This window comes from Triturus cristatus, chromosome 4_1 (assembly GCF_964204655.1).
Source record: "Triturus cristatus chromosome 4_1, aTriCri1.1, whole genome shotgun sequence".
Lineage (NCBI taxonomy): Eukaryota > Metazoa > Chordata > Amphibia > Caudata > Salamandridae > Triturus > Triturus cristatus.
This window is the reverse complement of record NC_140585.1, coordinates 619,393,572-619,420,832: the sequence shown is the minus strand read 5'-3', so window position 1 is coordinate 619,420,832 and position 27,261 is coordinate 619,393,572. Positions and strand designations below refer to the sequence as shown.

Genomic DNA, 27,261 nt, shown 5'->3' with positions numbered 1-27,261 from the left:
ACTTCTTTGATAATGTTCATGCAGTCTGGTGGAAGGTTAAGGTAACCGAACTCTAGGACTTCAGGAGCCAGATCGCCAGATTCAGTTGACTTGGATCTGGATGTCTGATCTCTCCATGGTTCTGGGTTATTAAGGACGGGGAGAGACGTCGTTTTTGGTGTGGAACTAGTGAGAGTTCCAGTAGTGTTGTGAACCACGGTTGGCGTGCCCATGTGGGAGCTACTAGGATCAGTTTGAGAGATTGCTGCCTGATCTTGCGTACCACTAGTGGAATGAGTGGGAGAGGCGGAAAAGCGTACGCAAATCTGCCTGACCAGTTCATCCATATCGCATTGCCTTTTGACTGCGGGTGTGGAAACCTGGTGAAGAAGGTTGGGCATTTTGCGTTTTCGTGTGTGGCAAACAGATCTATGTCTGGTTGGCCCCATTTTTGGAAAAAGGGTAGTAGAACTTGGGGATGTAGTCCCCATTCGTGAATCTGTTGTGCCTGTCGACTTAACAGATCGGCAATCTGATTGTGAACTCCTGGACGGTGTTCTGCAAGTAGGTATATGTTCTGAGGATTGGCCCATCTCCAAATGTTCTGTGCGAGCTGGGACAGCTGCAGAGAATGTGTGCCTCCTTGTTTTTGTATGTAATACATGGCTGTCATGTTGTCTGTCTGGATGAGGACAGCCTTGTTCTGTACATGTAGTTGGAAGGATTTTAGTGCTAGGAATACTGCCAGTAGTTCTAGGTGATTGATATGGAGCACTTTCTGTTGAGTGGTCCATTTGCCCTGAGTTGTGTGTCTGAGGAGGTGGGCTCCCCATCCTATGAGTGATGCGTCTGTTGTCAGCACTATCTGTGGAAGAGGCTCAAGGAACGGCCGCCCTTTGGACAAGTTGGTTATGTTCCACCACTGTAGAGAGCGATGTGTGCGGCTGTCCACCAACACCCGATCTGTAAGTTGTCCTTGAGCCTGGTTCCACTGACGCGCTAGACATTCCTGTAAGGGACGCATTTGAAGTCTTGCATAAGGCACAATGAAGATGCAAGATGCCATCATGCCTATGAGTTGCATGAACACTGGCTGGAAGAGTGTTGGTTTTTTTAAATTTTGTGATAAGGGTTTGTATACTGGCTATCCTGGCTGGACTGGGATATGCTAGCGCTGTGGAGGTGTTTATTGTTGCTCTTAGATATTGGTGTATATGCGAGGGCTGGAGATGCGACTTCGGGTAGTTGATTGTGAACCCCAAGTTGTGTAAAATTTGGATGGTTTTGTGAGTGTGTAGAACACATTGGTCGAATGATTTTGCTTTTATTAGCCAGTCGTCTAGATATGGGAAGACATGAATTTGTTGTCTTCTGAGATGTGCTGCTACTACCGCAAGACATTTTGTGAATACTCTGGGTGCGGTGGTCACTCCGAATGGAAGGACTGAATCGGTAGTGTTCCCAGTCCACTACAAACCTTAGGTACTTCCTGTGAGCATGATGTATGGGAATGTAGAAGTAGGCGTCTGAGATCTAGTGTGGCAAGGAAATCGCCTTGTTGCAGCAGCGGGAGCACTTGTTGAAGAGTGATCATATGGAAATGATCTGAGTGTATATATATTTAGGGGTTTGAGGTCGAGTATTGGTCTCAGAGTCCCGTCCTTTTTGGGGATTAGGAAGGACAGTGAGTAGACCCCTGTTCCTTGATGTTCTAAGGGAACTGGCTCTATTGCGTGCTTTTGAAGCAGTGAGAGAACCTCTTGTTTGAGAAGCGTAAGATGGTCTGCGGACATTTAGCGCTGTTTGGGTTGTATGTGTGGGGGGGGAAGCTGTAAGTTCCAGGCAGTAACCATACTGGATAATTTGTCTTACCCACCTGTCTGTTGTGATGGAATTCCAGACAGGTAGGAACTGTGTTAATCTGCCACCGACTGGAGTGGAATATTCTGGGGAGAGCGGAGGAAAGTCACTGTTTTGTGGCGGGGGAGGTGCGAGTGTTATTACCTCGACCTCTTTCTTTGTTGTTGTTCCCTCTGTATCCGCCTCTAAAATATCCTCTACTGGGGGATGTTTGTGTAGTGGCTTTAAATGTAGATGAGGTGTCTGCGCCCATGTTTTTGGAGGCTCCTCTGTAGAAGGAGCGCCGAAAGGAGCCTCGCGTTTGTGGAGACTAACGCTCCCATGGACTTAGCAGTCTCAGTGTCCTTTTTCATTTTTTCAAGGGCAGTGTCGACAGCGGGGGCCAAAAAGCTCTTCTTGGTTGAATGGCTGACTGAGTATGGCAGCCTGGACCTCCTGCTTATAGCCTGAAATGTGTAGCCAGGTATGTCGTCTAAGGAGTACACTGGTGTTGTTTGATCTAGAGGCAGTGTCTGCTGCGTCAAGTGCACATTTAATTGACGCATTTGAAATTAGCTTGCCCTCTTGGATAAGGTAATTTGCCTGGGTTTTATACTGGTCAGGCAGATGCTGTAATAGATTTTCTAACTGGTCATAATGTGCCCCGTCATATCGTGCCAGTAGTGCTTGGGTGTTGGCAATAAGTCAGTGATTAGCTGCTCGCTTGCTTGCTGCTACCCTTTTGCCAGAAGCATCCAGCAATTTGGATTCTTTATCCGGTTTTGGCACATCCCCGGAGGCCTGGGAGTTGGTGCATTTTCTAGCATTGGAAACGACTAGAGAATCCAAGGGCAACTGTCCTTTGATGTAAGTAGGATCTTTAGGGGCAGGCCTATATTTCTTTTCTATTCTAGGGTTAAGAACCCAGGCACGGACGGGATCTTTAAATACCTTAGGGGCATGCTTAATGACTCCTTTGATCATTGGTAATATTTGCACTGACTTTTGGGATTTTTCAAATGTATCTAAGAGGAAGTCTTCCTCTGGTGCGTCGGAGTGCATTGTAACACCATGATAAAGTGCAGCTCTATTTAATAATTGGCCAAACCCAAGGGGATCATCTGGGGGATATGGTTTTGAGGGATATGGCTGTGGGTCTGGTAGGTCTGTTGGGATAGGGAATGCCCAATCATCTAGTGGCGAGGTATCTGGATCAGTGAACGGGTCATTAGGATCACCCCCCCCCCCCCCCCCCCAGGTCATCATCATCTGGAGGTGGTGTAAGTGGTGGAGAAGTTACAGGTAAGGATGGTGCAGGTAGAGGAGGTGGGTTAGAAGGCAGTGTAGGAGAAGGAGGCATAGGCAATGTGGCAGAGTCCTTGTGTACAGGAACTGGAGCAGATGGTGTGTCCAGTTTTAGTTTTTTACATGGCACAGCAGTGACATGTCCTGTTTTTGGGTTTATATAAATCTTTTTCTGCCTTGGATCAATAGGATCTGGGTGAAAAAGTTCTTGTTCCTCGGTTACGTCTTTCGGTGCTGATTTTTTCGGTTCCGAGTGAGGCTATGGTTGATCCATATGGGTTTTGGCCTTAGGCGGCGTATCAAAGTCCGTAGGCTTCTGTTTCGGTGCCGAGGATGTTGGTTTCGGAGCCGAAGCTGGATCTTTAGGCTTGGGAACATTCGAAGCTGGCTTATCCAGGGGCTTCTGCGTTTTCGGGGCCGATTTGGAGGTGGAACGCATTGACGCCAATTTCGGAGCCGAGTGTTCTTTTGGCTGCAGTGCTGAAGGTGCCGGCAGGACACTTGCGTGCGGTTTGCTCGGTCCCGAGCTACTGGAAGGCTTGTCTTTTTTCTTCGGAGCCGAGCCTGGAGGCGGGGCTTATGAAGGATGTTTTCGGTCTCGACTGGGGCAAACAGGCGAAGCCTTGACCTCTGCCTTTGGAGGGGTTGGGGTTGGGGCAGTAGTACTCACACGTTGCCCAGGAGTGATGAGGTCGCCTGAGTCTTCTGCCTCTGAGACGATTTCGAGATCCTCGGAATCTTCCTCCGGGACATCGGGACCTTCATCAAAGATGTCCTCCGGTTCCAGAGCTGGTCTCTGTGCCATGATGTGTCGTCAAGCCCTTCGATCTCAAATAGTCTTCTTCGATCGAAAGGATGCGCAGGCTGGACAGCTGGACTCTTCGTGTTCAGGTGAGAGGCACAGGTTGCAGACCTTGTGATGGTCACTGTGCGGAAATTTTGCTACACACTGGGGGCATTTTTTAAATGGCGTCCTTTCCATGAGCCGTAGGCCTTACGGCGTGGATAGGCCCAGAGACTCGCGTTGACGTCCGGAATCGAGCCGATTAAGTCTGGTCGAAGATGGAAGTGATTCGATGGTTGTTCTGGAAGTTTTGCGCTTCGAAAAAGTTTGAAATTGAGATTTTAAACCAGAGCGGAAAAGTTGCATCCGAACCCAATGGCAGAAAAAAACAATCTAACGATGGAGTCACCTATCTCCTGACTACAAAGACTTCATCCAAGACAACAACAAGGTGCAAGCATCCGAGCCCAACACCAGATGGTGATCTACTATGCTATTGTGTGATCTGCAGCTCATATGCCTCGAACACAGGAGTACCAGAGTAGTAAAGATGCATTGCGCCTTCTGACAGGCACTTGATAAACACTCTTGGGACTGTTGTTAGCCAGACTGGTAGAGCTTTGAACTGATAATGAAATCCACCTATAAAGAACCTTTGGTATTCGTGGTAAGGCAGGTGAACTTGAGATCAAGGGTCGCAATGAAGTCTCTAATGCTGAACAGCAGAATGGCATCTTGGAGTGAAGTAATTTTGAATTTCTCTGACATGATTTATTGGTTGAGTACCCATAAGTAAAGTATCAGCTGCAACATACCATCTTACTTGGGGATAAGGAAGTACAGGGAATGGATGTGGCTTCCTCTGTTACTGAGTGGCTGGTTAGACAGCCCGCTTTTGAAGCAACAGCTTCACGCACTCTTGCCACAGATGTTGGTGGTCTTGAATAATGTGGTGCTGGGATGGTACTACATTTGTTGATGTGGAAAAACAGGCAACTATGGGAAGCATTCACTGGTGAGGTTATATTCTTCAACTGGGGATGTAATAACCTGAAGCATCCCACATTATGTTGGCAACGTGTGGAATGACATTGCTTTTAGGGCAAGGAACCCTTGATGTTGGCAACCCTGGCCATTCCCCAGCTATTTCCATGGAAAACACTCAGGAGTATGTTTTGGAGGTCTGCATTTTAAAAAAGGACTACTGCAAATATGGCTGCCTTTGGGCAGCGGCTGTCGTTTTTGCTGCTGTCTGCATTTGCCGGCAGCTAACCCTGGACTTCCGGGGCTTGGTGCGTAGCTCCCTCAAAACCTTCACAGTTTGTGTCTATCTATCTTTTCCAGCATAAAATCCACCTGTTACTGTGGAGCGATTCTCTATCAAAGGGAAAGTACTACTGGAATTCCGGGCAAAGACTGGACACTCAGTCAAGCAGGTCTGTGAAGATTGACACAGGTGTGGCGTCTCTCAGTGAGAACGAATCAAGGACACACCTGATGCTGGCATTTTAAACTGTCTTTCCCTTCGTAATTTCTATACGCCTCAGGAAGGCAATTGAGCTCCTCCATTTCTTTCTACTTATGTCTGTCGTATATAGTGAGCAGGCCAACGGAGTTGGCGATGTGTTATTGGGTGGCAGCTCCAACTGTCATTCTTGGCATAAATATTTCCTTATCAAGCAGTGGTGCATCACTTGTGGTCTTAGAACATCCTCTTACTTGATGTCTGTACAACCCATGAGGTGGGACACACCTGCGAATATAAAATAGATTCTGTAGGCCTGCTTTGCATTCCTTCTCCAGCCAAGGCATGAAAGGATTATGCTGCTTACCCTGTAAGCATCTGTTCTTGTCAAGTAGTGAGGTAGATTCACATGCCTTGCATATTCCGGCAATCTAGTGTTTGGTTTGGATGTGTGCAAGTTGTTTTTCTTCGAAGAAGTCTTTCAAGTCCAGAGGTAGAGTGGCTCCTCTTCTTGGTGATAATTCTCTTGGTCCGCGACTCCATTTTTAGATTGTTTTCCTGCAGACGAGTGAGAATGGAGTGTTAAGTGTAAGTAATGGGATGTACATGCATAAAAAAGGTAAAGGAACTGCAACGGCCATAGAGGTCAGGGGAGGAGGGTGGGCATCTGTGAATCTACAACACTACATGCCAAGAACAGATGTTTACAGAGAAAGTAACAATCTGTTTGAGGCATGTGTGGCTGTAGATACACATGCTTTGCATAGACTGTATAGCAGCGCCCTCCAGAGCGGTGGCTAATCTGTGAGTGTTGCAGTTTGAAAGATTTGGCTTCCTAGAACATCTACAGTGTTTCATGAAAGTGTGTGGTGTAGACCATGCAGCTGCTTTGCACATATCAACTACTGGGATATTGCCCAGGAAAGCCATTGAAGCCACTATCTTGAAAGTAGTGTGTTTTAGGGGGCATAGGTAATGTCCTTTTGGCTTTAATGTAACATGTTTGAATGCATTTAAGTATTCACCTGGTAATGCCGGATTTGGATATGGCTTTCCTTTATGAGGAGTCGAAAAAGTTGTTTGGTTTTGAGAAAGTCTTTAGTGCTGTCAATGTAATACATACAGGATCTCTTAATATCTAAAGTATGGACAGTCCTTTCCGCAATGGAGTCTGGTTGAGGAAAAAACACAGGTAACAACTGATTAAGGTGGAAATGAGAGACCACCTTTGGAAGGATTTTTGAGTTGGTGCGCAGGACCACTATCTCTTTGGAGCTAAATGACTACTAAGGTTAGTGCCTGGAGCTCACTAACACGTCTGAATGAAGTAACAGCAATTAAAAAAGCGACCTTTCAAGATAGAAACTGAAGGGAACACTCATGTAATGGTCCAAATGGTGGACCAATAAGTCTTGCAAGAACACTGTTAAAATTACAGGTAAGTTCAGGCTGAACCACTCTTAAGACCTTCCATAAAAGCCTTTGTGACTGGTACCTTGAACAAAGTCAGGTGTAGTCCATTTTGCAGATAGGCAGCCACTGCAGCCAAATGTAAGCATACGGATGTGATTGCAAGGCCTGAGAGCTGTAGATGCAGCAGGTAACAATATTTTGTACTGCAGCATTAAGCGGACTGATATTCTTATCATGACAGTAACAGACAAATCTTTTCAGTTTAGCTGTATAGCATGCGCTAGTAGTAGACTTGCGAGCTTCTTTGAGAAAGGTCATACATTCAGGTGGGAGATTGAGATAACCAAATTCTATACCAACAGGAGCCAATTGCTAGGTTGAGTTCCTTGATATTTGAGAGCCTGATTTCTCCATGGTTCTGAGTGAGAAGGTCCGGGTTGAGGGGATGCTTCTCACGGGGAACTACTGATAGTTTGAGTAGTGTTGTGAACCAGGCCTGTCAGGCCCATGTGGGAGCCACTAGTATAAGTGTGAGAGATGTTTGACTGAGCTTCCGAATCAGAAACGGAAGAAAAGGGAGAGGCGGAAAAGCATAGACAAATATCCTTCACCAGTTCATCCATAGAGCATTGCCCTTGGATAGTGGGTGTGGGAACCTGGAGGTGAAGCCTGGGTATTTTGAGTTAGGTTATGTTATTTGGATTTATAGCACGCACGGCTACTCATGAGTGTCCCGGCGCAATGTCTTTAGGGGAGCAGGAGACTAGCAGATAAAAAGATACGATTAAGATTTTTCTTGAATACTGACAGGTCTTCAATACTGCGTAAAGCCAGGGAAAGAGCATTTCACGCTGCCGCAGCCCTCCGAGTCAGAGACCTTCCTCCCAACCTCTGAAACTGAAATCGGGGAACCATTGCGAGTCGGAGGGAAGCCGATCGCAACAGTCTTGAGGGCACGTGGAAGGTAAAACGCGTTTGCAGATACGATGGGCACAATGGGCAAGGACCAACGATTTAAACTTTACCCGTTCTGCTACGGGAAGCCAGTGGAGGGAGCGCAGGTGGTGCCGCATGCTATGTCTGGTGGAGATGCCCAACAGAAGTCTGGCTGCCGAATTCTGGACAACCTGCAGCTTTTTAATCAGGTAGCCAAGAATGCCAATGTAAAGTGCATTGGCATAGTCCAGCTGTGACAGGATGAGGGCACAAGTGACCGTTTCTCTAGCTGCTTGAGGCAGGAGAGGTAAGAATTTTCTAAATGTCTTGAGAAGGCCAAAGCAGGTACCGGCAAGCTTTGTGATGTGAAAAGAGAAAGAAAGACTCGTCGAACCAAACCCCCCAAGTTCTTCGCCGGCTTCCCTTCAGAGGAGGGCAGGGGAACGTCAGGCGGCCACAGAGCTTCCCGGAACCTGGGAGGTAATTTTCCAAACAGCAAAACCTCCGATATCTCCTCGTTGCATTTTAGTTGAGCACCCGGCAGCCACCCGAAAATGGAGGAGAGTCAGTGATGAACTACGGTAACAGAATTGTCATCACTGTCCCAGGTAAAGCGCAGCTGTGTGTCATTGGCGTAAGCAATCACCTTAGCTCCCAAACTCTCAGCCAGATAGACCATGGAGGTCACATAAATGTTAAAAAGAAGGGGACTGAGGGAGGACCCCGGAGGGACTCCCTCCGTCACATCCTAATGAAGCGAGGCAGATGGATTCTGCCAGATTAGCCAGTTGTCAGCAGTTGTGAACAGATCTATTTGTGGAGACCCCCCACTTGTGGATGTAAGGGAGGAGGGCTTGGGGGTGCAGTTCCCACTCAAAATCATCTGTTCCCGGAAGGTGTTCCGCTAACAGATGAATATTGTGATGTAGAAACAAAACGCCAAATGGTTTGAGATGGGAGCGACATGGCAACTGTAGTGAATATGTCTCCCCCCCCCCCCCCCCCCACCTAGTTTTTGTACATAATACATGGTCGTCATATTGTCAGTCCGCACAACCTTGCTGATCAGGGGTTATGCGAACACTTTCAATGCTATGTGAACAGCTTGAAGCTCTAGATAGTTGTTGTGGAGATCCTGGTATTTGAGGTGCCAGAGACCCTGGACTGTGAGATTCTGTTAGTGTGCACAGGCACCCTATTAGTGATGCGTTAGTTGTCAGGATGATGTGGAACTGGGGAACAGTTTTAAGGCAAGGCAGCCCCTTTAACAGGTTGTTTGTGTTCCACCACTGCAGAGAGCGATGAGTGCAGCTGTCCACACTGGATCTTGTAACTGACCCTGTGACTATGTTGTCTCCTGAGGCTTGAGCCGGGAGGTAGTGTTTGCGCTCTTTATCATTACCGATATTTTAATTTTCTATGCGCGCTTGCTCTGTCCTGATCAGCTGCGTTTAACTCTAACTTGCTGTGCTTTTAAATACGCTACTCTTTGCTTACCTGTGCCAGTTGTTCAGGGTGCTTGGGCCAGGCGGTGATACCGGATCGGCACCCCAGCCTCAGTAACGGAAGCCGGGGGGACGCCATCTTGGGAGTACTCTGTGCCCGCACCAGTGTTTTCTTTCCTGGCAGCACTTAAGCTGATGCTCACATGGGCGCGCAGCGGACGCGAGCCGAAGGCGCGCCTAAGGCAAGCCCGTCTGAGCCCGGATGTCGCCAGACGCCAGGCATGCTGCCAGTTCCACTTCTGTGACGCTCAGCTACACCAGGGAATCATTGATATCTATTGGCCAATGTTACCCCTGTAATCCACATCCTAGATTAGCGCCGGAGGGGCCCTTCTGTTGCTGTAGATGTAGGTATAATTCTTACTCCGCACCCCCCCTACACCCTCCAACGCGATCAAGACCCCCTTTAAAACTCTATATTTGAATGTGCGCTCTCTCGTTAAGCACTATAACGAGATCTATGATCTCATTGAGCACGAGTCTCCGGATGTGTTTTTTGTCACCGAAACTTGGCTCAATGAGGACACCGTAATCGAACCTGGCCTCGCACTTCCCTTGGGATTTACCATTCGAACCATTAAGAGAGAAACCAGAGGTGGGGGTTTGGCGGTAATTTTTAAATCTCCCCCCCCCCTTTACTGTACTTTTGTCAGGGAGGACGTGGTAGGGTGCGAGTGCGCCCGCTTTACCTTTTCACTCAACGCTAATTTCTCCTTCTCGGGCCTCTTGGTCTATCGCCCTCCTGGCCCCTCAGCAGAATTCAAAGCAGCGATTATGGAAGCTGTTCACGCATTGGCTATGATAACAGCCAATTTTAGCTTAAATGGCAACCTTAACATTCATTTTGATCTTTCATCAGACTCGGAAGTCAGTACCTTGATTGCAGATCTTGAAGCCTGTCAACTAAGACAACTGGTACGGTGACCCACTCACATGGCGGGACACTTACTGGATCCAGTTTTTTCCAACATCCCCTCCCTCCAGGTTCAACCTCCCAGCCCGGTTTGTTGGTCCGACCACTACCTCATCGCCATCTCCCTCCCCCAGGTGGGGGCCACGCCTAGAGCTCCCTCCAGGGCTACTCTCAAACGCTGTTGGCACAAACTTAGGCTGGATGATTTGTTGGCCCTTCTGGCTTCCCGTCCCCCTATCCTTGATACCAACCCAGAACAAGCCTATAATACTATTTGTGAGTGGATTTATGAGGCGTTAGACTCTCATTCCCGCTAAATGGTCTAAGGGCCGCGATTCTGGCTCTAACCCTTGGTACACGGATTCCCTTGCGGCCATGTGGACTGTCTGTAAACAACGCGAACGAGCATGGAGGAAGAATTACTGCCCGTCAGATAAAAAACAGTACCTGGATGCTATCAAATGTTACCACAAAGCCATACAGTCAGCGCGAGCTGCCTTTATCACCAACAAGATAGCATCTAGCAACAATCCTACGAAATGCATTTTTAAGATATTTAGTGATCTTAAAAAGAGGAAGGATCCGCCAACCTCTCATCACTTCTGGAAAACACTGAGGATCTGGCCACCTACTTTGTTCGAAAAGTAGAAACCATCTATAAAACCTTCCCCAACTGCTCTAGGGTTTTAGAGAGCCCTTTAATACTAATATCTAACGCTACACTAGAGGCTATTCCTTCCATCTCTCAGGAGGGGTTTCTTGCTTTGAGTACCAAAATTAAATCGGGCTCTCCGCTTGACCCCATGAGACCGGCTCATTTCTGGGACTGCGTATCTGTACTTCTTACACCTCTACTACTGACCATTAACTCCTCCTTCAGCAAGGCAATGGTCCCCATGTCCTGGAAGCATGCCAAGGTGCTTCCATTGCTAAAGAAACCGCTACTGGACCCCACTAAGCCTGAAAACTTTCGACCGATCTCTCTCTTGCCCTGGGTTGCTAAATTGGCGGAGGCCCATGTCCATAAAGTTCTTTCTGACTTTTTAAATAACAATAAGATCTTAGACCGGTCTCAGAATGGTTTCCGCGCCGGCCACAGTACCGAAACAGCACTCCTAGCGGTAAGTGAGCATTTGCGTTCCATCCTAGATGAAGGTCAAACAGCGGCACTCATATTCCTTGATTTGAGGGCCGCGTTTGACACAGTTTCCCATCAGATCTTACTGCGCCGGCTAGAGGAAGCTGGAGTAAAAGATCTTGCTCTGGAATGGTTCCACTCTTTCCTGTCAGATAGATCATTCCAGGTCTATGCCCCCCCCTTCGCTTCTTCCATCCAGCCTATTGAGCAGGGGGTCCCGCAGGGCTCGGCCTTAAGTCCGGCTCTGTTTAACCTTTATGTTCAGCCCCTGGCAGCAGTCGCACGCGACCATGGCCTTACCTTGGTCTCTTACGCGGACGACACCCAGATGGTGGTGGCTCTCTCGGATGATCATGCTAACGGTGCCACCCAGTTTCGGAAGGGCCTCGAGGCGGTTGCTGGCTGGCTGACGGAGAACTGTCTTCAGCTCAACGCCAGTAAATCCGAGGTGTTACTGGTGGGGAAGGATAAGGGGCTTTGGAATACTCAGTGGTGGCCTCCTTCTTTGTGCCCTGCCCCTAAGCAGGTGGTAAAGAACCTTGGGCTCTGGCTTGATTCTACCCTGGGTTTCCAAGATCACACCCAAAAAATCACAGGCACCTGTTTTCGTCTTTTACGTGGTTTAAGGCCTATTCTAGGGTTCTTTAACTCGACTATACGTCAACTTATAGTCCAGGCTACCATTCTAGCTAGACTTGATTATGCGAACTCTTTGCTGCTAGGCGTCAATAAAGCGGAATTGAACTGTCTGCAGCGCGTCCAGAATACAGCTGCTCGAGTCTTACTTGGACTCTCAAGAACGTGCTCTGGAACAGATGCTGTTCGCCGCCTCCATTGGCTCCCTATCTCAAAAAGGGTCGGATTTAAAACCTTATGCCTCACCTTTAAAGTTCTAAAGTTTTCCACACCTGAGATCCTGTCGGGCTTGATTACCCCTTATGTACCTGCCCGCATACTGCGATCATCCGAATTGATCCTGGCTTCTGTCCCCAGAGTTAAGCGAACTAGATCTGGGGGTAGGTCCTTCCGTCTTCTTGCTGCTAAGCTGTGGAACTCCCTCCCCTTAAAGATCCGCAGCTTAGATTCTCTGATATCCTTTCGAAAGGCTATCAAGACTTTTCTCTTTCCCATGGCCTAACCGGACTTTACTTGGAAACTGCTGTCAGCGCCGGGACGCCCCTTCGCCGGGGAAGCTGTGCGCTTTATAAATGGTTTAACATTAACATTAACTGAGACCACTGTTGTGCTAGACAATCCAGTAGCGGACTCATATGTATTCGAGCATGTGGCACTATGGCAATGCATGAGGCTATCATACCCAGTAAGCGCATCAATCAATCAATCATATCATTTGTAAAGCGTATTACTTACCCGTGAGGGTCTCAAGGCGCTGGTCGCTGGGGAATGCTGCTACTGCTTGAAAAGCTAGGTCTTAAGGAGTCTTCTGAAGGTCAGCAGGTCTTCGGTCTGCCGTAGATGGATGGGGAGGGTGTTCCAGGTCTTGGCGGCGAGGTGGGAGAACGATCTGCCGCCGGAAGTCGTTCTTCGGATGCGGGGGACTGTGGCGAGGGCGGCGGAGCGGAGCTGGCGGGTGGGGGTGTAGAGGCTGAGTAGGCTGTTGAGGTACGCTGGTCCGGTGTTGTGGAGTGCCTTGTGTGCGTGGGTGAGGAGCTTGAAGGTTATCCTCTTGTTGACGGGGAGCCAGTGCAGGTCTCTCAGGTAGGGTGTGATGTGGCTGCGGCGAGGGATGTCGAGGACAGGCGTGCAGAGGCGTTCTGGATGCGTTGAAGACACTCTCAGGAGTTTGGCCGAGGCTCCTGCGTAGAGTCCAACCTGCTGCTGACGAGGGCCTGGGTGACCATTCTTCTCGTTTCGGTGGGGATCCACTTGTAGATCATGCGGAGCAAGCGGAGGGTGCTGAAGCAGGAGGAAGAGACGCGTTGACCTGCTTAGCCATGGAGAGGGTGGAGTCGAGGATGACCCCTAGGTTGCGTGCTTGGTCGGTGGGTGTAGGAGCTGTTCCCAGTGCCGTCGGCCACCAGGAGTCGTCCCAGGCCGAAAAGGTGGATCAGAGGTTGTCCGAGTTCAGCTTCAGTCGGCTGTTCCTCATCCATTCGGCAACGGACTTCATTCCTTCATGGAGGTTGGGTTTGGCGGTGTGGGGGTCCTTGGTGAGGGAGAGGATCAGCAGGGTGTCATCGGCGTAGGAGATGATGCTGAGGTCGTGCAGTCGGGCGACGTGGGCGAGCGGTGCCATGTAGATGTTAAACAGCATTGGACTGAGGGCTGAGCCCTGGGGTACACCGCAGATCTCGGTGGCTTCGGAGCAGAAAGTGTGGGGGGGATGGGGGGGGGAGAGGCGGACGCTCTGTGTTCTGCTGGAGAAGAAGGAGGTGGTCCAGTTCAGGGCCTTCTCTTGGATCCCGGCGTCGTGGAGGCGTGTTCGTAGTGTGCGGTGGCAGACCATGTCGAAGGCGGCTGACAGGTCTAGGAGGATGAGGGCCGCGGTTTCTCTTGTCTAGTAGGGTCCTGATGTCATCGATGGCGGCAATGAGGGCAGTTTTGGTGCTGTGCTTGCTGCGGAGCCCGGACTGGGAAGGGTCCAGGATACTGTTCTCCTCGAGGTAGCGGGTCAGTTGTTTGTTGACTGTCTTCTCGATGACCTTCGCCGGGAACGGGAGCAGGGAGATGGGCTGGAAGTTCTTGAGGTCCTTGGGGTCCGCCTTGGGTTTCTTGAGTAAGGCGTTGATCTCGGCGTGCTTCCAGCTCTCCGGGAAGGTTGTTGTCTCGAAGGAGATGTTGATGACTTTCCAGAGATGGGGTGCGATGGCTGTGCTGGCTTTGTCGAAGATGTGGTGTGGGCATTGGGTCTGACGGAGCTCCCGAGTGGATGGTGTTCATGATCGTGATGGTGTCGTCGTTTATGTTGGTCCAGGAGAGCAGGCGGTTGGTGCGGATGGTTGTCGTGGGGGTGGAGGTCTTAGTGGTTGTCGGGGTGGTCATGGCGTTTAAGCTGTTGTGGATGTCTGCGATCTTGCGGTGGAAGAAGGTGGCAAGGGTGTCGCACAGGTCTTGCGAAGGTGGGATGTCTTGCGCATGGCAGGTCTATGGTATTTTGAGTATGGTGCTGGCACAGAGGAAGAGTGCTGACTTTGACAAGCCAGTCGTCGTGATACGGGAAGACATTAGTAAGTATTATTAAGAAAGCAGCATGCCAAAGTCTATTTCGCAAGACTTACTTTTAAAATGTTATTCCCTTTTAGAATTTGCATTAATTTTAAAAGGGCTACCTTAACCAACGTTTCCGGTGCACTTCGCATTTTCTGCTCCTTCCTCTCCTGTTTGTTTCCCAGTACCTGGTCTGCCACGGCAGTTCCTGGAGATTGAGCAGAGGGACATAGCTCCTCCCCCCGGCTGCACCGACTTCCCGCAAGGGATAGTACAGCTGACTACTTAAGCAGCATGTGTGGGCGGACGCGTGCAGCAGGCACGCCAAAGGCAAGCCTGTCTGCGCCTAGCATCAGACCCCCTGCCAGTTTTGCCTCAGATTCCAGGACTGGATGTTCTTTCACGAGTAAGGAACTTCATGTTTTAAATAAACTGGATCTGAATTGCAACTGTTTAAACACGCTAGCTCTCTGTCAGGGTTTGGAGGGAATCTGCTCTTCCTGTGGTTTCCTTCTTCCTGGCCCTTTCGCCTTCGCCAGCTCACTTGGTTACAGCCAGAAATCACCTGGAAAACAGGATACTACGGGTATATTTTGCACCTTAATCAATTCTCATTCTCTAGTAAAACACGCACTTGAAGTAGCAGATCTTATCGATTCTCCTAAATCTGACATCTTATTTATCTCGGAAACCTGGGCCACTAATACTTCAATGCCAGAACTTCACATCTTTGCCTTCTGGGTACCGTCTGCATAGGCAAGACCGTCCAATTAAAAGAGGAGGGGGACTGGTGGTCTCTGGTCTTAAAGTGCTTTCTCTGGTCTGGTCCGATTACTTAGCCATCTTTTTTAAGATGAATTGCTCTACAGCTAACACAGCCCAGAATAAGAGATCTATATAAGCCGAGCACAGATCCTGGACAAAAGTTGATCAAAATCAACCAGAGCAGCTACTGATCATTTCAAGCACTCCGGTGCCGGATAATCCTCAACTTGCTGCAGAGACTTATTCCACCTGGCTCAGATCTGCCTTTTCTCAATTAGTCCCGACAAAAAAAAAGGAGGCCTAAGCAGGAACCATCCGTCTGCCCCTTGGTTCTCAGAGGCCCTTAGACTTGAGAAACAAGGTTTTAGGCGTCAAGAAAGGAAATGGAGAGTCCAATATGACTACGAGAGAGAAACTTCGAGCTATAAAGCCCTATTGGTTACAGAAAAGGCAGCCTACTTCTCATCACAAATCGAATCTGCCAAAAACTCAGCTAAAGTACTCTATCAAGTCATCAATAAACTCAATAAACAACCGGAGTATAAAACGGATTGGGTAAGCCAGTCCTTTTGCAATGAGATTGTTTCGCACATCAGGGGCAAATCTATTTTTTAACACATTCGGCCACGGTGGTAATCTTCCGCCGTCCTCCAGTCAAGATAATGTTACCACCGTTTCCAATAATGACTTGTCCACAAATGTTTTCGATTCATTCTCCCCCGTCTCTACGTCGTAAATAAAAGATCTCATCCACACTACCAAGTCAGGTTCTCTGGACGATCCTTGTCCGCCCTCAGTTATTAGTCTCGTCCCCTGACATTATTGCAGCCCATCTCTCAAACATGCTCAATAATATTTTCAGGACAGGAATCTTCCCATCCCAATGGAAGCAAGCCTCCATTTTTTGCCTTAATTGAAAAAAAAACTAATCTGGACCCCGAAGACCCGGCCAAATATAGGCCTATTTGTAGACTTCCCTTCCCTGCGAAAATAGTCGAAAATGTGATTAACATTTAATAAATCAGTTCATTAAGGACTCTAATTGCCTGGATCCCACTCAATTCGGATTCAGATCCGAACACAATACAGAGACTGCCTTGATCAAGCCCACCGATGAGCTAAAATTCATCCTGGATGGGGTTGGGGGGGGCTCAGCCGCCCTTATCTTGTTGGACCTGTCTGCGGCATTCCGTACTGTGGATCATTCCACGTTGATCCACCATCTGGAAGCAAAAAGGTATAAAAAAAATCTTGCCTTGAAACTAGTCTCATCCTTCCTGTCGAACAGGGAAAACAATCAACATGGATGCTTTCTTTTCAAGCTCGTTTCGCCAGCCCTATGGCGTTCCGCAGGAATCCTCTCTTAGCCCTACTGTTTTTAATAAATACGTTACTGATCTGGCTCTTCTGGTCGAATCCTTTTGGTTCTACCTCATGTCTTATGCGGACGATATGCAAATTGTGCTATCAGCCTCCAACTATGCCAACCACACTTATTTGCATCCATGACAGCATGAAATTTATTGATGGCTGGATGAACAAACACCGACTTAAGCTCAATGCTTGAAAGACCAAGGTGATTTTACTCTGCAATAATCCCAACTTCTGGTCTGCCTCTTGCTGGCCAGTTGACATGGGCCCCCTTCCTGCTCCTACCAGGAAAGCCAAGAGTTTAGGTGTCATTTCTAATGATCGTTTACTCCTAGGCAATCAATTCAATGCAGTGGTCTCCTCTCCATATAATATCTTGAGAACACTTAAAAAAATATTATTCTTCCTGATCTCAATCAGGAAATCAGTTATTTCCACCTTGGTATTATCCAAAATCGACTACTGCATCGGCGTATACATTGGCCTGCAAGCTCAATACTTGAACAAGTTGCCAATTCTTTCAAATTTGCCAGCCAGACTTCTACTGGACTTGCCTAGGCACCACTCTGTCTCTTCTGCTCGCAAAGATCTTCATTGGCTGAAAGTCAAAAACACAATCAAGTTTGAGGGCCTTTGTCTGACATACAAAGCCCTCCACGTTTCAGGACCTTCCATTCTGAAGAAAGTCTTTTCATGGCACATTCCAACAAGGAAACCTAAAATATGCAGGCTCCATCAGAATAAATTCTATCAGATTCAAAAAATCCAAAGGGGTGGCAGCAGCTTTACGGTTAGAGGAGCCACATCCTTTAATCTCCTTCCGCTCAATCGAAGGTCAGCACCTTCCCTGCCACAGTTCAGGAAACTTTTGGAAGCTTGGCTTTTCAATCTGTAGGTCCTCCCTTAAGCTCATCGTTGCATACGGAATCAGCGCCAAGACACCTCCGGGTATACGCTGTGCTTTACAAATAGGCTAACATGATATAACATGGATGTTTTGCCTGCGTAAATGTGCTGCTACCACTTCTAGGCATTTGGTGAATATTCGAGGTGCAATAGTCGCCCCGAATAGGAGGAATATGAATAAGTAATGTTTGCTTGCTATCATCACAAATCTGAGGTATTTGCGATGTGCTGGATGTATGGAAATGAGAAAGTAGGTGTCCTATAAGTGCAGAGCTGACAGAAAGTTGCCTTGCTGGAGAAGTGGGATTACATCTTGGAGAGTGACCTTATGGACAGACTGACAGGATGTGATGATTTAAGGGAACAAACATTGGCCGCAAAGATCTGTCCTTTTTGAGGATTAGGAAGTACAGGGAGTATACGCCTGATCACTTATATTGTAGAGGGATGAGTTCTATAGCTGCTTTGAGCAATAGAGCTTGAACTTCCTGTTTGAGTAATGATTGGTGTTCCAGAGTCTGTGAGTGCGAGGTGGAATGTTTGGAGGTATGGTAGTGAGCCGAGACAACCATGTTGGAAAGTGTCCAATACCCACTGGTCTGATGTTATTGATTGCCACATGGGCTGAAAATCCTGTAATCTTCCCAAGGTGGTGGGTGGGTGTGTGCGTGTGTGGGGTCCTCCTTTTATGCTGGGAGCAGCACTACATGGGTAAGCACCTTTTCCTCTACCTTTGGCATTGTTGCCCCTATAGGAGCCTCTATAGCCATGGTACCCATAGTAGGGCCCGCGGTCCGCCAGCGGCCCGGCAGGCTTTAATTCGTGGCCCGCGGACCTTGCCTTGCAGTTTCTAAGTTTCAAGTAAGGCCGGCAGTAAACAGAAGATGACCGCAGGAGCATACGTTTTCAATACGCATTAAATAGGTATTCCCAACGTATGCTCCTGCTGTTATCTTCTGTGTTTACTGCCGGCCTCTGTGACGTCAGGGCACCGTCAGAAAGCTTCCCAAAAGATCCTTTAAAAGTCAACTGTAAGTGCTTTCACAGCTGACTTTTAAAGGGCCTTTTGGGAAGCTTCCTATTTGGACAGAGACAGAGACAGAGATACACACAGATAGCGACAGATAGAGACAGAGCCAGATAGAGACAGCGATAGAGACAGAGAGAGACAGAGACCGATAAGAGACATAGACGGGGACAGACAGAGACAGAGATAGAGCCAGATAGACACCGAGACAGATAAAGCAAGAGACAAAGAGAGAGAGAGACAGAGGTAGAGACAAAGAGAGAGAGAGAGACAGATAGAGGTAGAGAGGTAGAGAGAGAGAGACAGATAGAGGTAGAGAGGTAGAGAGGTAGAGAGAGAGAGCCAGAGACAGATAGAGACAGAGACCAAGAGAGACAGATAGAGGTAGAGACAGAGACCAAGAGAGACAGACAGAGGTAGAGAGAGACCAAGAGAGACAGACAGAGGTAGAGAGAGACAGAGACAGAGGTAGAGAGAGACAGAGACAGAGGTAGAGAGAGACAGAGACAGAGGTAGAGAGAGACAGAGACAGAGGTAGACAGAGACAGAGACAGAGGTAGACAGAGACAGAGACAGAGGTAGACCGAGACAGAGACAGAGACAGAGGTAGACCGAGACAGAGACAGAGGTAGACCGAGACAGAGACAGAGGTAGACCGAGACAGAGACAGAGGTAGACCGAGACAGAGACAGAGGTAGACCGAGACAGAGACAGAGGTAGACCGAGACCGAGACAGAGACAGAGACAGAGGTAGACCGAGACAGAGACAGAGACAGAGACCGAGGTAGACCGAGACAGAGACAGAGACAGAGACCGAGGTAGACCGAGACAGAGACAGACCGAGGTAGACCGAGACAGAGACAGACCGAGGTAGACCGAGACAGAGACAGACCGAGGTAGACCGAGACAGAGACAGACCGAGGTAGACCGAGACAGAGACAGACCGAGGTAGACCGAGACAGAGACAGACCGAGGTAGACCGAGACAGAGACAGAGACAGAGGTAGACAGAGACAGAGACAGAGCGAGACAGAGACAGAGGTAGACCGAGACCGAGACAGAGACAGAGACAGAGGTAGACCGAGACCGAGACAGAGACAGAGACAGAGGTAGACCGAGACCGAGACAGAGACAGAGGTAGACCGAGACAGAGACAGAGACCGAGGTAGACCGAGACAGAGACGGAGACAGACCGAGGTAGACCGAGACAGAGACGGAGACAGACCGAGGTAGACCGAGACCGAGACGGAGACAGACCGAGGTAGACCGAGACCGAGACAGACCGAGGTAGACCGAGACCGAGACAGACCGAGGTAGACCGAGACCGAGACAGACCGAGGTAGACCGAGACAGAGACCGAGACAGACCGAGGTAGACCGAGACAGAGACCGAGACAGACCGAGGTAGACCGAGACAGACCGAAGTAGACCGAGACAGATAGAGGTAGACCGAGACAGATAGAGGTAGACCGAGACAGATAGAGGTAGACCGAGACAGATAGAGGTAGACCGAGACAGATAGAGGTAGACCGAGACAGATAGAGGTAGACCGAGACAGATAGAGGTAGACCGAGACAGATAGAGGTAGACCGAGACAGATAGAGGTAGACCGAGACAGATAGAGGTAGACCGAGACAGATAGAGGTAGACCGAGACAGATAGAGGTAGACCGAGACAGATAGAGGTAGACCGAGACAGATAGAGGTAGACCGAGACAGATAGAGGTAGACCGAGACAGATAGAGGTAGACCGAGACAGATAGAGGTAGACCGAGACAGATAGACCGAGACAGATAGACCGAGACCGATAGACCGATAGACCGAGACCGATAGACCGATAGACCGATAGACCGAGACCGATAGACCGAGACCGATAGACCGAGACCGATAGACCGAGACCGATAGACCGAGACCGATAGACCGAGACCAAGACCGATAGACCGAGAGAGAGAGACAGAGACAGATCGAGCCGTTTAGAGACAGATAGAGCTAGAGACAGATAAGACAGACAGAGACTGAGACAGATACAGACAGAGACACAGAGAGAGAGAGAGAGACAGATAGATAGACAGAGCAAGAGAGAGAGAAAGAGATAGAGAGAGACAAAGAGACAGATAGATAGATAGATGTGTGTATGCCGGGTCTGGTGGCTCAGTAAACTAATGTGTCCATTGCAAGGGCCTGTGTTCAACCTCTTGGTCACTGTTTTTCTCGAGCCCCGCCCCTCTCCACAGACTCCGCCCCCACCGGTGCGGCCTTCAGCCACAAACCACACAGTAAATTTGGCCCCCGAGAGAATGTTTGTGACTACCCATGCTCTATAGTAACCTCGGGCAGAGGAGTGGTGACTCTGGCCATCCGCTTGGTAGGTAGAACGGCAAAAGGAGCCTCAAGGACAAGGTGTTTGAAGTGCACCCATAAACTTGGTAGTCTCTGCATACTTTATCATTGTTTTCAGGGCCAGGTCAACCAGGGGACCAAAAAGATGTTTATCGAAAAGGACATTTAATAGACTTTGTTGGACTTCTGGCTCAAAGCCAGATATGCAGAGCAAAGCATGGCAACACAGCAAGATGCTAGTATTGATCCCCCTAGCAGCCGTATCTGCTGAATCCGATGAACAACAGATAATAGTTTTAGAGATGAGCTTGCCTTCGTAGACAAATTCCTGACTCCTTTTCTTTTGCTCCTATGGGAGATACTGGAGGAGTTCTCCTCCATTTCCTCCCAGTGGGCACGGTCATACCTTGCAAGCAAACCCACTGGCTGGCAGTACACCAATGGTTTGCGAACTGAGCTGCCACCCTTTTACTAGAGGCGTCAATGAGTTTACTTCCCTTGTCAGGAGATAATGCAACACTGGCAGCTTGGGAATTAGCTCACTTGTGAGTGTTGGTAACTACAAGCGAATCAGGAGATATTTGTCCCCTAATGTAGATAAGGTCAGATGAAGAGGCTTTATGTTTTTCGTATCCACCCTAGGAGTAATGGTTCTGGCTCTAGCATGGCCTCAAAAGATGTCATCTGTACGTTTAGCATACCCTTAAGCATAGGAAGGTATTGGGTGGTCCTGTGTGTGGAAGAGTGTTTCCGAAAAAGGAAATCTTCTTCCACATGTTCCTTTTGCAGCTTGCCCTCATAAGGAGTGGCTCTACCAATGTGAGTACGATGTGGAATCATCAGGAGGAGAGGAGTATGCGGGGTGTAGGTCTGGATCGCTGTCCCCAGGACGGTCTACATCATATGTGGTCCAGGGGTCGTTGGGGGGGTGGTGGTGTACCAAAAGTGTCATCCCCTGTCCCATGCCCACCGGTGAAAGAGTGTGGAGATCTTGGAGTAGTTATGTCTAAGGGATCCCCATCAGAGTGCGTTGGAGAAGGTAGAGGTGGTGGAGGCTGGGGTTTGAGGTGGTGGTGGTGGTGGCGGAGGGGAGGAGGAGGTGGAGCTGGATGTGGAGATAGTGGTGGTAAAGGGCTGGTGGCCTTGTTTGCCTTCTTCTGTTTGGCCGGGACCAGTGTATCAATAACTTCTTCAAAGAAAAGTCATCTCTTTGATGGCGGTGGAGCCGGAACCAACAGTTTGGCAAGAACGTGCCCTGTGTTGGGCTGGATGTGTATTTCCTTTTGATAAGCATTCAGTTTCTCTTGCAATTTGTGGAGAATAGGGTTCACAGGCTTGCCAGGATCAGATTTCAGAGCAAAGGTGTGTTTCTGTTTTGGCACCAAAGGTTTGGACAAAGCCGAATATGGGGCAGCTCGCATCAAAGATTGACTCGGGACCGAGGTGGACTAGGTCAATGACTTTGAGTGTTGTTTCCGTGCCGAGCCTGAGGGTCGGGCATCTACATCAGTCTTACGGTGCAGACTATGGGCTGAAGGCAGTGGTGGTCGAAGGGCCTTTTACTCTGTAGGGACAGTATGTCTCGCTTAGGTTGTTTGAGATGGGGCTGAAGGACAGGGGCTACTGTACTCAGATTCTTGAGCCAGTGAATTTTCCTGCATCTCCATTTGAAGCGTTAGACCAGAGCCCGAACTTTCCTCCAGGGAGAACTCCTCTTCCACCACCATGGATGGTCTAGGGAGTTCTTCCTCCTCCTCAACATATTGATGTCCAAAGATGTTGGGGTATGTTCAATACTGCTCCTTTGCATTTCACGTTGGCATGACTGATGGTTTCTAAGAATCTTTTTCAAACAGCAACATAGACAGGCTTTATAACCCTCCTACCTGTGTTTAAATGACAAACAGGTTACAGACTTGCTTTAAAATATGGGCAGGTACTGAACAGACTGCTCAGGTTTTGAGAGGATCTTAAAAAAGAGGAAAACCTTGTCTTCCACATGGAGATTAACTTTGATTGTTTGCCTCCCAATGAACTGGGGGGGGGGGGGGGGGGGGAAGATAGGGTATACAACATACATGGTTCCAAAGAGGAGTCATCTGAAGAAACCGCATTATAATCGTGCCACTAGTCACTCCAGGCATCAGTAGACATAGGACTGTCGTATGGGTCTGGTTTCTAGTCAGTGAGATCCTGGTCTGAATTTGTATGAGTAAAATAGGATTTGGGGATGGTAAATGTGGCTGTGCTTCTTTGGAAATGGTAAAGCCTTGAGTTCCTCTGGAAATCTCTCTTGAGAGCAAAGACATTGTTTTTGGGCATGGGGCTGACCTCGTGATGGAGGTCATGTATGCTTATGGCTAGAAACAAGAATATAGACCGCTTCAAAGGCAACTTCTGACTCAATCTCAGTTCAGAGGTGGGAAGAACAGACTCCCAATGTCGAGGCAGATTATGTTTGCATCAAGGATTCGGCTCTGAAATCTCCGATGCTGAAGATGAATTTCAGAGGTACTCTGGCAATGTGGGCAGCCCAAACTGTCAGGGCCTATTGGAGGTGATTCAGGGCTTACGGTATGTTTCTCTTTGCTATCAAGTTGAGGCCCCATTTGAAGTTGAACCCAAGAGAGACTATACTCTCTGCATTATACATACAAAACCCTATAAATGGTCCTTTTCCTGGGCGTGGTTTATTGAGGGCCATAGAGGAGGAATGGCATCTTTGGCTGGAGTCATTAGAGGACATACACCCTGAAAACCACTCCACATGAGTAGCCAGGACTACCAGAGGCCCAAATCCATTAGTCTTCTATGCAATTCCCTTCAACATCTGCCAGGGTGGTGGTTTAGTAGAGCCTCGTTGCTGCATCCTGCAATGCACTTAATGAACCCAGTATCTATCCTTGGGTGCCAGATGGTCTTTTTACAATGAAAAGTTTCTCAAGCCAAACAGGCAGACTTGTCCACCTCAGGAGACAGAGGTTACAGACCTGATGCAGTTCTGACCATGGGTACTAACTATAGCAGTTGGGGCAAAATTTAAATGATACACTTTACTTACCGGACACCCCTCCACCCCCCCCCCCCCCTCCTCCGAGTCACTCAACCAGGCAACTAACTCCTTGATAAAAATTTGCTCTGAAGCAGTCAGCAGTTTTACTGGTTCTGCTGAACCGGTTGGCAGTAGCATTATGATCTTACATGTGCCCGGTTTATCAATGACAAAGTTTATGGTAACAGTCTAAGATGAAGTCTATGTCCTGCTGCATTGTGGATTTTGGCTGCGGTATCACGAGTCATCAAGAAACTGAAAGCTCTTGTTTGAAGAAAACAAACTTGCAATGTCCACAACGAACACTAAATGGCAGGAATGTACATGCAGGCTTTTTAAAGTAGCACATGCTGCAAACAGTCACATATCCATCTCAATGTAGTAAATTGTGTAAACAAGGATTAAAACTGATGAACAAAGTAGACCAGATTGTCTCCAGAGCAGAAGCCTTGTGAAATATTGCATGATATCCAAAATAATGCATCACTTCTCACATGTCTCCATGGTGGGATCTGCAACTACCTAATAACATGAGCAGCAGTGAGAAAAAGCCAGTGGAACACTTATCACATTCTATTTGAGTTTATAACAAATTTGTATTTATATTCTGCCAGTGCACAGATGCGGTTTATAAAATGGACTAGATATATGATCATGCATTCACACCTAAACAAAATATATAATTTAAGACTTATTCTCACCTGAACTAGATCTATTTCTTCTAACTTCAAATGCTTGCTTGAAAATAATCTAGAGTTTAGGATATATGAAGGTAAATATTTTATTACCTTCTTTGATAGGTTGGACTTATTCCTTCGTTATTTGAGATATTTTTTCTTATATCTTCATCCCATCTTCTTCTTGTGTATGAGCCACTACTCCGTATTAAACTTGAAGAGTCTCTGTCAAAGAAAATATATTACAACATAAATGATTTGATTTATGAGGCTGAAGTCAAAGTTGGTTGCTGAAATTATATAGCTAAAAGAATCAATTCCATGATACAGAATCTATTTAAGTCTGCAAAGTTAAGTTTCACCACGTCACAGTCATCATTTCTTAACCTTAATTAAATCATGTAGTGGGGTGCTTGAGAGATAGGGATGGGACTGCAAACCCTCAACTGCCCACAAAAATTATTTTCAGCATTTGTACCATAAAACAGCATCTTTAAAAAATTGCTTGAGAGGGTGGAGTATATACGCATAACACATCACATTTGTTCTTTTCCAAAACACTGAGATTATCATCCAAAAGCCCCACATTTAGGCTTAGAGTAGAGTAATTTGGATATATTGAAATCTAGTGGTAAATAAAAGGACAAATCACCCCCTTCTTTCCTTATCATGTAAATTCAGTTTAGTTCATGTGGCTTACATGCGGGAGGTTTGGGACAAGTTTAATTATGGGGATTTGAAGAGGGTTTATATTAAATGGGAGTAAGAAAGCATGTTTGATGTAAGTAATAAATGTGGGATGCTGCGACAGAAAATACCTGCAATATAGCCAGAGTATTGGCGCTCTCTCACTTAAGGGTGGTAGCAGAGTACTGCTTCTCATCCCCAGATCAAAGGAAGTAGCCTAGATGCGAATCCGGGACCTGTGACACATTCGCTGGTGGCAATCTCATCAGCTGTCCCCTATTGCCTTTGTGGCTTCGGACCTGCAGTGTCCTTCATCCATCACAGTTCAGCTCTCTCTTATTCTTCATTTTAACTATAGTTGATCTTTGTGGAACTCATGAATATCAGGGGCACCAATCCCTCATATGGCCCAAGAATGGAGCAGGTGCCTCAGAAGGATTAACTGGCTGGCAGTGTTGTACAGCATGACATGCTGATATGACTCATCTTTACTGCCTCAGTCCAACCTGAATATCCGGGGCTTAGTGACAAATTATTTTTCCAGACAGTGCCACTCTGGCTGGTCCTCTTTGCTAGAAGGAGCCTATATAAACACAGAAGTAAGCAAAGGGACTCCTTGGAAGAATGGTTATGTTGATTTGCAAAGAGCACTAATCTCCCAAGAAGGTATCCAAGCACATGTTCATTCTTTGTCTTCACTCTGCTTATCGTCTTAGGTCAAACTGTTTTGCTTGCTCTCGAGGGCTTCAACACAGTTCTTTCTAGAGTAACCACTGTAATCCCCTAAGCAATAAGTGCTATTCTGTTTTCCTTTCTAATTTTATGTAAACTAATGGCTGGACGCCTCAGTTTCCCCTCTACTACACTCTCGAGGGCCTGGCAACCTTATACACAATTTCTGTACGGCCAAGCCCACAACAGGGATAATACGCCCTGGAGAATATGCAAATTGGATCACAAATACATCATCTTTTCCTAACCAAACTTGACAAAGGGATATGGAGATTTCTTTAAACTGGAGGTAGTGTGAAATTAGCAGAAGGGCTTGAGAACCCAGAAACACCGGAGAATATCGAAGGTTGGAGCACCTTCAGCAAGTAAAACAAGAACAGCAATGGAATTAGAACGGCCAACAAAATCCTTCCTTCCTGATCGATTATAACTAGCCACGGCAAGGAAAGTCTGCCATGTTCCAATAGTCACCAAGTAACTTATCAGTGGGTCACTTGGACACCCATAGAGTATCTTATTCTAAAAGTGATAGGTCAGTGGAAAAACCAGGAGAAGAAGGCATCAAGGAATTCAAGGCACAAATGTCCAGACTGTTGAAGCATTGTGCCTTGAATAACATCTGTATATTATCATTAGGGACTAAAGTATTATCAGATTAATAAGGTTTTGGTTTCTGATGTGGCTCTTTGGTCCTCTACAACCTTCCCTCACATACCTTCCCTACTGGGTATTCTGGTGCCCTACTCCGGGAAGGCTGACCAAAGCGAGAAGGAATCTAAAGCAATGCAATAGATCAGCACAAAGTACTTTTATACGAAGATACATAATGAGAACATTGAATTACATCTTCTGAGGGGTTACTTTATCAAGGGACCATGAAAAATGCCCATTACTTGAGTTATACAGCCCCACACAAACACAACTTGCCTTAATAAGGCTATGCTGTGGTTGAAGGCTTTATATGCAATGGAAGGGTGGGTATTTTTCAAATGCTGTGGGAATGGGCGATTCAGAGGAAGATCTAAGTTACAGACTGAAGCCCTAGCAAGACTGCAAGCAATCAGTTTGATACTTTGAGCAAAGATAAAGCACACTACCAGCGGTTCAATCTGGAAAATGCCAAAAAGAAATATTTGCTGACTGGTAGCTATCGATTTTTAGTTCAATATATATAGTCAGTCATGAACAATAAAAACCTGAGTTATCCTCAGTTATTTCTGTCTAGGAAAAGCCTCACTGATCTTTTGATTACAGATATGTAT

At 47.5% G+C, this 27,261-nt stretch overlaps 1 protein-coding gene across 6 annotated transcripts in view; it reads right to left on the bottom strand.

Annotated features, from left to right (window-relative positions):
* PPP1R12A (protein phosphatase 1 regulatory subunit 12A) overlaps nucleotides 1-27,261 on the bottom strand; it is a 1,183,401-nt gene that overhangs the window by 614,205 nt on the left and 541,935 nt on the right. For all 6 annotated transcript variants that reach the window (XM_085652988.1, XM_085652990.1, XM_085652986.1 and 3 more), the window contains one exon: nucleotides 24,692-24,805. In XM_085652988.1, coding sequence (XP_085509114.1) covers nucleotides 24,692-24,805 — 114 coding nt within the window. The remainder of the gene's footprint in view (nucleotides 1-24,691; nucleotides 24,806-27,261) is intronic.